This window comes from Ahaetulla prasina, chromosome 9 (assembly GCF_028640845.1).
Source record: "Ahaetulla prasina isolate Xishuangbanna chromosome 9, ASM2864084v1, whole genome shotgun sequence".
Lineage (NCBI taxonomy): Eukaryota > Metazoa > Chordata > Lepidosauria > Squamata > Colubridae > Ahaetulla > Ahaetulla prasina.
Genome location: NC_080547.1, coordinates 30,545,179 through 30,559,169, shown reverse-complemented (window position 1 = coordinate 30,559,169; position 13,991 = coordinate 30,545,179). Strand labels below are relative to the sequence as shown.

The window sequence follows — 13,991 nt, the reverse complement described above, 5'->3', positions numbered from 1 at the left end:
CAAGAAGAATGTTGCTTTGAAAATCCAATATTTCTAGTCATAATACAGCTAGCAGGTACTTTGGAGGTCTTCTAGTCCAACCCCCTGTTCACACAGATCTTGTACCATTTCAGACAAGTGGTTGTCCAATTTCTTCTTAAAAACCTCCAGTGATGAAGCACTCACAACTTCTGAAGGCAAGCCCTTCCACAGGCCAGTTGTTCTATTGGAAGTTTCTCCTCAATTCCAGGTTGCTTGTCTCCTTGATTAGTTTCCATCTGTTGTTTCTTGTCCTGCTCTCTGGTGTTTTGGAAAATAAGATGCCCCCCCACTTCTTTGTGGCAGCCCCTCCAATACTGGGATACTGCTATCATGTCACCGCTTGTCCTTTTTATAGATTAGCCATACCCAGTTCCTGTAACAGTATTTTGTATATTTTAATATCCAGGTCTTTAGTCATTTTAGTTGCTGTTCCCTGCACTTTTTCCAAAGCCTCAACATCTTTTTTGTAATGTGGTGACCAGAACTGCATGCAGGTGTGGTTTTACCAAGGTTTTATAAAGTGGAACTAATACTTCATGTGATTTTGATTCTTTGCCTGTGTTTATAAGATATTTGAAGAATACCTTCATGGATTTTAGCTTTGTAGTTATTTCACTCCATTTAGGTCAGCTGTAATAAAGCAAATTCCCTAATATATCAGTTTGGGATGTTAAAAGTATTTATCACTGATAAAACAATTTATTCTTATGAAATGGATATGTGCTCCATACATAGTGAACAACAAACACTTAAAAAAACCCCCTGAAATTCGATTTTCTGGCATTCTTCCACTTTCTGAAGCAGAGTTGACAATAATAAACTCTGCATTCTTGCTCTTTGAGAATGAACCAATGATGCCACCTACAGTCTCATTCTAGTTTCCCAGGATTTCCATACATATGCACACAAGAAACCCCAGCCCCCAATAATACAAGTGTACACATGTTCTCCTTTGAAATTTGGAGAAGATGGGACAATATCGCCTCTCAATCTACAGTTCCTATCTAAGGATGATTGCTTTGTGGAAGAAACCGCAAACAATGAAAGAACTCTGAACCCAACTGCGTGATTCCTTGAGAGATAGAGGCAGTCCTTGACTTAAGCAATTCCTTTAGCAACTGTTTGAAATTAAAACAGCCCTGAAAAAAGTAGAGTAGAATAATAGAATAACAGAATTGGAGGGGATCTTGAAGGTCTTCTAGTTCAACCCCATGCTCAGATAGGAAATGCTATATCATTTCAGAAAAGTGCTTGTCCAATCTCTTCTTAAAAACTTCCAGTGTTGGAGTATTCACAATTTCCTTAGTTCTAGGTTGCTTCTCTCCATTATTAGTTTCCACCCATTGCTTTTTGTCCTGCCTTTAGATGTTTTGGAGAATAGCTTTTTTTGTTTTTGTTTACATTTATACCCCGCCCTTCTCCGAAGACTCAGGGCGGCTTACAATGTATAGCTTGACCTCTTCTTTGTGGCAACTGCTGAAATATTGGAACATTGCTATCATGTCACCACTAATTCTTCTTTTCATTAAACTAGCCATGCCCAGTTCATGCAAATGTTCATCATATGTTTTAACCTCCAGTCCCCTAATCATTTTGGTTGCTCTTTTCTGCACTCTGTCTAGAGTCTCAACATCTTTTTTAAGTGACTTACCACTGGTCCTCACACTTACAACAGTCTCTATAGTCATGTAATCAAAATTTGGGGGCTTGGCAAATAATATTTATGATGGCTGAAGTATCCCGGAATCATTTGATCATCATTTGCAATCTTCCCAGCCAGCTTCCAAAAAGCAAAGTCAATGCGGTATGCCAGGTTCACATAACAGCCACATGATTTACTTAACAACTGCAGTGATTTGGTTAATGGTAGCCAAAAAAAAAAAAAAAGGTAATAAAACAGTGTGCCAGTCATTTAACCACTTCCTTGCTTAACAATGGAAACTCTGAGCCCAGTTGTGGTCATAAGACCAAGTAGTACAGGTAGTCCTCCAGTTACGCATGTAATGGAGCCTGCCCATTCCATTCGTAACCTGAGGATTTGTGAGAGTGAATCTTGTACCTTGAACGAAATCACTCCCTTCTTTTGCCCATGCATTCACTAATTGAATGTGAGGCTCATAAAGTGCCCAAAGTCTTTCAGGGTGGGGAAGGCCATGGGGGGCCTAGTGATGGAACTGGCCACCTGCCTAAGACCACTCAGGGCCTCACTGACCCGCTGAAATACCTCATGCTCCCCACAATCGTTTTCCTCCCAACCAACCTGTTGCGCCAGGTCATTTACCTTGTGAAGACCTAGCAAACTATCTCCTCTTCAGCCTCTCAGTCACATGCACCCCTTCAATGCTCCATTTAGGCCTCCACAGGCTTTGCCTGCCATGTTGCTGGCCGAAATGGAGCTTCTGAAGGGTGGATCCACCCCCTGGAAGCTCCATTTCGGTCTGCAATGGGCTGGGGGAGGCCCGCAGTGGCGGATCTGCCCCTTGGAAGCTCTATTTTGGCCGGCAACATTCAGGACAAATGTTGCAGACCCTCTGCGGTTGTTCATAAGGGTGAACAACTGCTGTGGTGCTGCAAAATTCGTAGTTTTGGAACTTATTTGCAAACTCCAGGGGGTGCTTATCGAGTAACTTTGAACCTTTGCTAAGGGAATGCTTGTAACCGGGGGGATTACTTGTATTTCGCTCTGAACTAAAAACCTGTAGGGCAGATGGATGCAGTATTTGTGGGCTTCTGAGCTGCACAAAGCTTTGTTAAGTGAACCTGGTTTCCCCATTGATTTTGCTCGTCAGAAGGCCGCAAAGGGAGATCACAGGATCCAGGACACTGCAACCGAGTCAGTTGTCAAGCACCCGAATGTAAATCACATGACCACAGGGATGCTGCAATGGTCCTAAGTGTAAAAAATGGTTTTGTCACTTTTTTCAGTGCCGTTGTAACTTTGAATGGTCATTAAATGAACTGTTGTAAGTTGAAGACTACCTGTATATGTGGTGAGGCCAGGACCACTTTTGGGGATGGACAGTGAGGTTAAGGAGAAAATGTAAGGTTTAAGGCACCCTATTGCCCCTCTGCTATTTCTCACTGAACATGTTTAGGGACCAGCTCAGTCTTAGGGGTATGACCTCAAGGGTCTATGAAAAGGATGCTTGCAATCCATTTTTTGCACTTGTCTTAAGAGCAGCAGGCACCTGAAGATCCATTACTGACTTTGCATTCTTGAAAAGTGCCATCTGCTTGCCCACCTTCTCCATGTCAACCTAGCTTGGTCCCTAGAGTGACAGACACTCCTCCCTTAGTCCAGTAATATACTTTCTTAACAACTACACTCTTCTCACCAGATACCAAAACAGAAGTCCTGGATGTGGCAATAAAAGTCCAACAAGATGCATATAGCTCTCTGCTCAAACATCCACACCACCACAGGACAGAAAAAAATATATCTTTAATAGCTTAGTAAGCAGCATAGTATCTCGATTCACAACTAGTTTTATTCTTAAGACAAAGAAAGGACTGTGGAGCTCAGGGACTGGGATAGGTCAGTTTAGACCGCATTTAGCATTGCACCTGCGCTGTAAAAGATTGGCTAGCAGGATGTTCTGTACCTTGCAGTTATATATTAGAACCAGACAACCCTGTTGGGTCACCATTTCAGAAATATTTCCTTACTTAAACACAGAAGTAGCATGACCATGAGCAGACAAAATAGCAGAAGGAGCGGGAGTGATATCCGATTTCCTGCTGGCTTCCCCACTGACTTTCCTTGTAGGAAGCTTGCAGGATCCTGGATTTTGGATGCATTCTGTAAGGTAGCCTGTTTGAGGTACATCGATTCAAAATCTGTTGTCCTATGAATGCAACGTTTTGCCCATTTGAAGTTTACAAACAATCAGACGTGACAGCGTTAGTAGCATATAGATGGAGTCAAAGATGTGAGCAAGCAAGTGACTCCCAAATTTAGAAATAAAGGGAACTGGCTTTTACCTTGGTAAGGAATCTCATCTGGTAAGTCCAATGCATTCTACGATTGCTACTGGGTGTTGGAAACGCCACGTAGAATTCAGACCCATAATCTGCTACCCTTTTATTTGGGGGTGCTGGGATTAAATCTGGAGCTTTCTACGAGTCAAGCATGTGTTTTATATCGCAATGGACTCAAAGATACACCGTTAAATTATTCCAGAGATGCACAGAGCTAGAAGCATTTTGCTAGAGGGAAAAAAGGAGTTTTTAAAAAAAAAAATTAACACATATTTCTGCCAAGATCACTTATAGCATGAGGCCAGGCTTTCAAGTAGATTGTCAATATGTGAGTTACAAAACAGATTCCACGGTAAACATTTTCATCAACTGGGGTTTGCAGAAGGAAGGATGACTATTCCAATGGATCTTTAGCAATGCATTCTGTTTCAATAAGGTTTTAGTCAAGGTATACTTTTTAAAGGATGGGGGAAAATATATACAGTGGGAGAAATAACCCATCATCATTTACTAACACCCCAGACATCAAACCTGGAAAGACAGAGCTTTGCATTAAAATGCAGAAATTCCAAAGTTTGCCCTGGAAAACCATTATTTGCATATGTGCACTTCCAATCTTGCAATTTCATCTGTCTCATCTGTGCACATGAACGCACAGGCGAGCAAATCATGGCTGGCTGCAAGATCTTGCTTGGCCTTCGGTTAGGCAGACACTGAAAGCTGCTTTATTCTGCAGCTGCACTGCCTTTCCTATGGAATGATGATAGCGAGGGGGAGAGGTTTCGCACCCAGCCACCCCTCGATTTGCCACGTGAGGTAGGTCAGTCCCATTTCTCATATAGGGATCAGGCACAGCACGGTTAAGAGATCACCCTGCACGTTGGCGGCAGAGCCAGCAGGTTTCTTGGCTTTTACAAGCAGAGCCATCCTGCTTCCTATCAGAATCGTTCCAAAATTTACTTGATTCAAATAAAGGAAAGAAACCCCAAGACTACATTATAGAGCAAATGGTACAGCAGAGCTAGTCGGCAGTGGTAAGTCACGAGAACAATTTCAGCTGCAGTCTCTTCCAAATCTCAGATCCAGGGGTAGGTTTGATATTCATTGGGATCCCTATTTATCCTTCCCCTGTGGACTACTTAGCAAACCACCCAATCTGAGCAGGTTTTCTGAAATGCCACAAAAAGATTAAAGATAGCAAAGATTCTGATTCTGATGAAGCACAAAAGTTGATCCATAAAAGCTTTGGGAGCGGAAGGGTGGAGAATAACCTTTCCCTAAGGCAACCTTGCTTCAAGGGGAAGCAAACAAGAAACATGCCTCTGATTAGAAACGCATCATGGCCCCTCCTGGAAATGGTGTTCTGCCCAGATCAAGTCTAGTTTAAGTCAAATGGTTATCCAGTGTAGCTATTTAAAGTCACTGCAGTTAAAGTACTGAAGTCAATCACAGGTGCTGCTGTTTTTTTCTATAAATGCAACCTCAATGGATATACAAGAATAAAGGTACAGCTGCTGAAGTCCCTGTCACACCCTGTCACACCTGCCAATTACCTGCTAGTGCTCCACTGCAATCAGTACAAAGGAAGAGTCAAGTGCCTGGGTATCCAAGCAGATTCTCTCCAACAGAGGGAATCCGTTAGGCCTCTGCTATTAGTTCTCCTTCAGAGTCAAATTCTCCAATCTGTCTTTGACCTCCTTCTGGGTTTTGTCACTAGCAGGTTTGTTGGGGTAGCTGCGCTCTCCGAAGATGGTGCTTCCAATTCTGACATTGGTAGATCCCACTTCAATCTGTTCAGAGTTAAAGGTGAGAGAAAGAACCACTGTTAGGAGTGTGACATGAACTGAAGGAACCTCCTTCGTCCTTAGCTAGGAATCTGGAGCAAGAATGGGAGATCCCCAATCTTGGCAACTGAGAATTCTGGGTTCTGAAGCATACCCATCATTGGCTAGTGTGGATAAACACTGGTTTTAGGCAACTGGTGGAATGGAATTGAGACTGCCTGCCTCACAGGCCCACTGATCAAATGGCAATAGAAAACATCTATTCCAATCAAAATGAATGAATCAAAACTCAATACAAGCTGATTTATAGGAGCACATTTGGTGCATCTGGCCAGTACTATCTACTCTAGCAGTTACCTATTATAATCTCAGAATTTAAGGACTTCTAGCTAGTCTTTCTAATAGGAGATGCCTATTAATCTTCTTAATATGGAACTGTGCTGTCTTTGAACTATAGCTCCCTGTAGTCTATTCTGATGGACAAACCATAGTGGAATCCGCCATAATTTTATGTTCTGTGATAAATTACATGCTTTGCATCCCATCAAAAAAAAATCCAAGTTCAGATGGTAAGAGTTCTGAATGAAAGGTTCCAGTGGATGATGCTTAGCTTTTATTTGAATAAATCCAAAGAAAAAGAACTTGCCTACTTTCTAGATCAACTGGTCCACTGTTTAACAGTTCCTTGGATTATAATGGAATAGATGGACCATTCCACTTAGCTGGAAATAAGTCCATTCATTTACAACTTGACAATTCAGGAGGGTATTAGATTAGGAAAGATTATCTAGAGCCCTTGGTAGCTTCCTTCAGTGGGAAAGATGACAATGTCAAAAGGTTTCTGATAATCTGTGGCAAAATGACAAACAGACTTACTGCATGTTGAAAGTCTGTAGACATCCCCATGCTCAGCTCAACCTTTTCAATTGGGATATTGAGCTTTTCACACAGTTCTTGACGCAGAGATATTAACAACTGGAGAGAGATGTTAGGGGAAGGGGAGAAGAACATAGCTCAATCTTTTCCTTAAAAGCCAAGATTTGCCTACCATTATTATCTCTCAAAATTTCACCCACCTGGAAGTCAGGATTGGGACCCTTACTGAGATCATGCCCAAAGCTTCCAATTGTCATCAAACCAACAAATTCCAGATTGGGACACTTCTGAAGGATGTGTTCTACCGTTGTGATTAGTTCCCCTGGCGGAAGCCCGTGTTTACCTATAAAAGAGAATATATCAATGCATTTTCTGTAGATGGAGTTGTCTGCAGGAAGATGCACTCCCCCAGCAAGAGGCATTCACAATTATGGCAAGAGAGACTCTTTACTAATGACACACTATTCCTCCATACTCATGGAGAATGACCTTGGAGTCATTTGCTGGCAATTTAACTACCCCAGCACAACTGGTGTGGTATTTGTAAAGGGAAGCCCATAAGTAACCTGTTGGGGGTGTAGGTTTTCCAAGTGATATCAAATCCAAACATGCACACCTGTAGGCCCATGACTTTTACATATATCCTACCAAACTCTGCAAAGTATAGATGTCACTTCTCTCCAGCCAGTGAATGTGTACATCAGAAGTTCTCAAAAATGAGCTTCTTGACTTTATAGTAAAGCAGGCAAACCAGCCAAAACCTTATTATGACTCAGTCATGTTCGTGTGTAGAAGAACAACACCTGGTCTACTTACTCATTTCTCCACTGGTGTTTACTTGCACCATGATCTTTAGCTTTTCAGAAGAGTTCTTTTTTTGCCAAGTACTATTCACCTTATCTGCCAGTTTAACGGAATCCACTGTTTCCAGCATAAATAGGTTTGGCACCACTAAAACAAATAAAAAAGGGTCTTAGCAAATATTACATTTGTGACGTACACTAGACCAATGTTCCTCAAACATGGCAACGTTAAGACCTGTGGACTAAAACTTCCAAAATTCCACAGCCAGCCATGCAGGCCCTGCTGAGAAATCAGCTATGCAGACTCTGTTGAGAAACATATCTTTTTATTCCTAAATTCAATAGTAAGTGGTTAATAAGTTACGAAAGTGGAAGAGGGTTTGTTCCCACTGATACTTAAAATACATTGAATTAGACTAATGTAGTTCAGTGAATTGGCTGTATGTTTGTTCTATATTCTATGCATTTTCCCACTACCTCTGTTTTCTTGCATCAATTCTAGAAGTTCCTTGGATACACCTGTCATATTAGTCATTTATTAAGCACCATTTACATAAATGGTACAAAATAATTAAATACAATAAGGCATAGATTCCTAAGATTGGAAGATTTGCACAGAAGAGAGAGTGGACTGTTCCTTGCCCAATACAATCTGATCACAAACATTTCCTATGCTTTATTTCATCCCTCCATTCAACTAACTAATGCACAAACAGTCACTTGATAGTGAGATGGGTGGTACATACATTTAATAAAATAAATACACACATCATAATCTGAAATACCAAAGCAAACTGAACAGATCACATCAGGCCTTTCTTGCTATAGTAAGTTTTTTCCCTACTGTCTCTTAAATCAGTACTAAAAGCAAATATAATTACCGATTAGCTTGTTGACATTACTCTTCTGCAGATGGCCAATAAAATGCCATTTAATCTCCGGACAAGAAGAAAGAATCTAAGATCGAGACAACAAGGAATGTGATACTCTGGCTTGAAACATATAATGGCATTATTTTATATTTATCCATCAAAACTGCTATATAAAGATACAAGATTAAAAGTCACAAAAAATTCCAATTTTCACACAAAGGCAAAAATATCAGCCAAAATCTTATGTGTGTGTGTGTGTATTGTTGTTGCTGTGTGTTCATGTTTAACTTTACTTAATTATTATTGTTAATAACCTCAACCAGATTCCAGAACAACCCAGATGAGAAAATTGTTTCAAATTACTAGGGCTCTCAAGGACAAAGAACCACCTTATTCAAGTTCTATGTCTTTTATTTAGACCTAGAGTAAGTTCAAAATTTCAATAGGGAGGAATTTTCTGCAGAACAAATGAGTAGTTAATTTATTCCAACAATGGTATGTTCTACATTGATCAGAATACAGACCACTTGATATTTTTATCTAAGAAATACACATACCACTACTTACTCTGGAATCTGATGCCTTTTCTAATAATTCTTGGACCTATGGAAAATAAAAACATCCAATTAAGGTTTCACAGTTTACTTTCATTTATTTCATGCAGACTGTCATAACTGACAATACAAAAAGAGCATTAGGAAAAGTAAGTTACAGGAAAGAGAAGAAACTTCTGCCCAAACTATGCATGGTGTCACCATCTGCTCATTTGTCCTGAATAAACAGTACCATCTTTGTACATGTACATCCAATAGAAATGTGGTGCTCTATTCTATTTGCTTAAATAAATGTATTAGGGTTATAAAAACAAATTAACTTCGCATATGTATCAACACTACTACATAATGGTAGGTAAATCATAAAATGAAAGATAACAAATACATTTCGCATATGTATCAACTCTCTCTGTTGGGAAGTACTCAAATCAATTTTAACTGCTTTTACCACCTCAACCTTTTTCAGAGAAGGTTGCATTCTGCTGGAAGATACAATGAATGAGCATATATATACTTCGAGCAGCTGAAAAATAAGAAGCTTATTTTTCATAAATAAATAAATAAGAAGCTTATTTATTGTAAGGGGCGTGCATAAGAGCACAAAAGTGCCTACCGTTCCTGTCCTATTGTTCTCATTATATCAAATTAATATAGTTGATGCATATTTTTTTACTTATATATATATATATATATATTTGTTTTCTGAGGTTTTCACGGGTGTTTGTATGTAGGTCTTTGGTTGTTCGGGTTTTCTCCCGTGTAAAATTGGAAATGTCTTGGCAACGTTTCGACGAAGTCTCATTCGTCATCTTCAGGCTTCAGCTTCGTGCTTCTGGGAGCAATGCCTGAAGATGACGAATGAGACTTCGTCGAAACGTTGCCAAGACATTTCCAATTTTACATGGGAGAAAACCCGAACAACCAAAGACCTACATATATATATATATTCTTCGAGATATGTTGTTTTATCTATGACAATTGTTTATGTATACTGTTGTGACAAAAAGAAATTAAAAAAAAAAGCTGTAACCTTACTTGAACCAACTCAGGGATCTTATGTTAGCATCTTTAATTTTCTTTGCTTCAGGAATGATTAGCCTGATTTAACTTTAGCTGGCAGGTTCCAAAGTCAAAATAAAATTTTCCTTGTTACCTTTTGGGATGAGGCTTCATGTTATCTGAAGCAGAACATCTAGATTCAGTCAGTTTTGTTCCATATATGAATATACCGTATTTTTTGGATTATAAGGTGAACTGGAGTATAAGACACACCAAAATTTTGAAGAGGTAAGCAAGAAAAAAAAGTTTTTGCCCTCCCTGGCCCCTAGGAAGTTTGGGTTTGGGAGGCCTGCAGAGAGATCCTGGGGGCCGGGGAGGACAAAAACGCGAAATGTGGAGGGTTTGGGACGCCAAAAGCAGGCCCATTTTTCACAAATATGGGGGCATTTTTGCTCTCCCCAGCCCATAGGAACACTCTGCAGGCCTCCCAAAGCCTATGCACCCTGTTTTTGTGAAAAATGGGCTTGTTTTTTGCAAAAACAGGTTGCGTGTGGCGGGGCTTCGGGAGGCCAAAAATGGCAGTATTTGGTGTATGAATTCTCAAATTTCCTCTTTCCACTATGTATTCAAAATGGACAGTGATGTCTATAGATAGATGGAGGAATAGACTAGAATAGAATTCTTTATTGGCCAAGTGTGATTGGATACACAAGGAATTTGTCTTTGATGCATAAGCTTTCAGTGTACATAACGAAAAATAAAATCCATTCATCAAGAATCGTAAGATGCAACACTAAGTGATAGTCATAGGTTACTAATAAGCTACTCACTTTTGTTGCCACCAGCTTAGACATTAATGGCTGTGTGTTGCGTTATTTTGAGGGGACAGCACATTTACACTGTTATACAAGCAGTGTACTCACTACTTTACATTGTAGCCAAGTGTCATTTCTTCAGTGTTGTCACATGAAAAGATATACTTAAATATTTACAAAATGTGAGTGGGTGTACTCACTTCTGTGATATACTGCATGTATATAGCATGTGTTGTATGTGTGTATGGGTAGATGTACTTTCTTTTGGGAGCAGGCAATTTCATTCTTAATGTGTGCCAGTGTGCACACATATCACAGTAAAAAATGACAATAAAGGTTATCTTATTTTACCTCATCCCATCCTATCTTATCAATTAGACTGGGCGCCAGGAGGCTCGTGCCTCGTTCCTTCCTGTCTTTCAACCTTAGATTAAGCTAGGTACTCACATAGTTTTCTCCAAAGCTGCGCTGTCCATGATTGTAAGCCTCAATGACCATTTCTGCTGGTTTGGTTTTACTGACAGCCACTAAACGAGGTGGTATGGTAGGTAAGGTCTGCATTTGCAAAGAATAAAAAAGAAGATGAGCAAGTCTATACAGGCTTTTTGATAAGCAGAATGTGGAAAGCAATCACTAAAGACCCATCAACTTATCAGGTAACAGCAAACAAAAGGAGGGCAACCTGGTTCCCTTTCACATTTTGAATCACTCCTACAAGCTTTGTTCATTGGCAATGTTGTCCATGGATTGGGTCAGACACAATCCAAAAGACACGGAGAGGATCAAATTGCATATTCCTGGAATAAGGCAATTTATTTATTTATTTATTGGATTTATATAGCTACCCATCTCTGGGTGTATAATAAGTCACCAGTTAGTTTAAACAGTAGTTAATCACAAATAGTACAAATAAAATTAATACATGGGTGAAGAGACCAAAGCCCATCTTACGGGCTCCCCTATCTCTAGGATTTCCCAAGCCCACTGGATAAAAACAAGTTAAGGATTTCCTATATTCAGTTTATCTAACCATAGTGATGAATAACACTATGTAAAAATACTATGCAAAACACAATGAAAAAATAACGATTTTATAGCACCTTAAAGAATGCATTAAAATCAAATGGACATTCTCACAGACAAAAGGATTCTGCATCTTTAGATGCCTCACCCCTTTCACTTGGAATTTATTATTGGAGAGTTAAATTTGGGATTAAAAATTCAGGAGAAGCCTGGGATCCCCTTTTCCTACTAACAAATTGAACTAAAAGGCAAACGCTTTTGAGAGCCGCTGCTCACTTCATCAGATGCATAGAACAGCTAGGCTGATATTAGATTTAAATCGAAATGAATGAGGGGAAAGGCAGCAGAAGGCAAGTTTCTCCCCATGACTTGATTTAACTCTGACATCAGCCTAGCCATTCTCCACACAGCTAATCATTTCATAATAATACGTATGTCAACATATTTTTATATCATGTCTTTTAAGCATTGTTTTATTGTAAACCATGCAGTTAATGATAACGCATACATACTTTAACCATTTTCGTACTGTGCATTTTATACGTTCTATTTTGTGATAAGCATGCAGCTAAGAATAACACATATTAGTTGTTGGTTTTTTGTTTTTTTTTAAATTAAGATTGTGCCTTTTATCTATTGTATTCCAAGCCGCCTGGCGCCCCGCAAAAGTCAGAAGAGGGGGATATAAATCGGATAAATGAATATATTTGCATGCCGTCCTTTTCTCCACACGCCCGGGCGGGGATAAAAGCAGTTGCGGCTACAAAAACAACAACAACAACCCCTTTTGAATCATATTTGTGGGTGGGAAAAGGATTTCCTCCCACACAGGATTTGGATTTGAAGCAGTTGGAAGATTCCGCCTTTCGCCGCCCGAGGAGCTCCAGAGGCGCGAGGACTACGCCTCCCAGCCAGGGCGGCCTCTGAAGATTATGGGAGTTGTAGTCCCCAAGCCTTGGAAGGCGCCCGTCGACGGTGTGCGGGGAAGAGCCCAAAGCACCCAATGCGAAGTCCGAGCGCAGGGCCGATTCAGCGATGCCCATCCAGACCCAGGCGAGTGTGGGCCCGGCGGGTCCTGCCCTCCACCCCAGTCCCGAGAAAGCACCTGGGACCTCCGGGCCGCCGCCTGCTGCACTTGCTCCCGGACCGCCCGGAGCATCTGCGGCAGGCCTTCCCCGGCAGCCATGCCGGCTCTCCACATTCCTCGCCGGGCCTCCTTTTCCTCTGCGCGCGGCCCCGCCGGGATCCCGAGTGCACCAGCTTCCGCCACACACGCGGGAGCCAATCGCCGCTCGAGGTTGCGCTCAGCTGGCCAGCGGGATTGGGAGAAGAGGCCGGAAGGAGGCGGGGCTGAAGCAGCTGACCAGCCCTCGTCTTCGGCCATTTTGGAAAGGTCGGGAGGGGCGAAGAAACCGGGAGAAGTGGAAGCTACAGCACGCATGCGCGCCACAAGTGGGTTGCGCCAAGACTTGAGACGCTGTGCCACGCTTATGAGCCCGAGGGCGAGAGGTTGGAGAACATGCGTGCATAAGCGCACAAACGTGCCTACCATTCCTGTCCTATGGCTTTCTTTCATTATATCCAATTAATATAGTTGTTACACACTTATGCTCATATGTATGCTTATATATTATATAGTTATTTTCATGCTTATGCTTATATATACTGTTGTGACAAAATAAAAAAATAAATAAAAAAAATGGAAGAGCTCTGTACCTAGCTGGGTTGTAATGTAACCTGCAGTTAAGGCTGCAGGTCACAGTCCTGGTCCTGCTGTCAAATCCCTACTGCAACACAGGGTTGCAGTCCATCTTCACCTTCCTTAAAGATTGCCCAAGTGACGGATGGCAGGTGTGCTTTTCTCTGGGATACATAAAGCTCCCTACTCAACTTCCCCGTTGCAAATGCAAAGTCAGGTTACCTGCTGAGGAGTTTGCTAATTTTCAGTATTTCTAGAAACCTTTGGTTTCCCTCTGCTTCCACTGATCCTGCTTTTCCCCCTCTGCTCTGTTTTTACTTTGGCTCCATTTCTGGATGGCTCATCACTTGAGCTCCAAGAATGATCTGTGCCAGTTGACACAAATTGAGTGGCTTGTGGATGCTACTTCCGCTACCCATCTTCCCCACTGATCAGCTGAAGCTGTCCTTGGAATCCAATGTATCTGAAAATGCAAGATTTTGGAAAGAGGGAAGGGCGAGAGAGGGATAGGATGGATATCATTAAGAATTCCATCCAAATCTTCCATATTTATAGAGCCACTAGACT

At 41.1% G+C, this 13,991-nt stretch overlaps 1 protein-coding gene across 2 annotated transcripts; it reads right to left on the bottom strand.

Annotated features, from left to right (window-relative positions):
- Nucleotides 1–3,447: 3,447 nt before the first annotated feature.
- On the bottom strand, nucleotides 3,448–13,132 carry PLPBP (pyridoxal phosphate binding protein). Of its 2 annotated transcripts, XM_058194602.1 has the most exons (8): nucleotides 12,831–13,119; nucleotides 11,150–11,257; nucleotides 8,902–8,937; nucleotides 8,344–8,419; nucleotides 7,476–7,610; nucleotides 6,860–7,002; nucleotides 6,660–6,758; nucleotides 3,448–5,789 (listed from the first exon to the last, which is right to left on the bottom strand). In XM_058194602.1, exons 1-8 carry the CDS (start codon nucleotides 13,107–13,109, stop codon nucleotides 5,652–5,654), a joined length of 1,014 nt encoding a protein of 337 aa, XP_058050585.1. In that variant the 5' UTR covers nucleotides 13,110–13,119; the 3' UTR covers nucleotides 3,448–5,651. The 2 variants fall into 2 exon arrangements, with proteins under 2 accessions (XP_058050585.1, XP_058050586.1); XM_058194603.1 differs by lacking the exon at nucleotides 6,660–6,758 and having other exon boundaries at nucleotides 12,831–13,132.
- Between the last annotated feature and the right edge of the window lie 859 nt (nucleotides 13,133–13,991).

Bases quoted from the DNA above. Each gene is read 5' to 3' on its own strand.
- PLPBP (XM_058194602.1), bottom strand. From the start codon at position 13,109: ATGGCCGAAGACGAGGGCTGGTCAGCTGCTTCAGCCCCGCCTCCTTCC. The intron at 8,420-8,901 runs GTAAGTAGTGGT...TCTCGATCTTAG, and splicing joins AAAAGGCATCAGATTCCAGA to ATTCTTTCTTCTTGTCCGGA. The intron at 7,003-7,475 runs GTAAGTAGACCA...TCTCTTTTATAG, and splicing joins AAACACCAGTGGAGAAATGA to GTAAACACGGGCTTCCGCCA.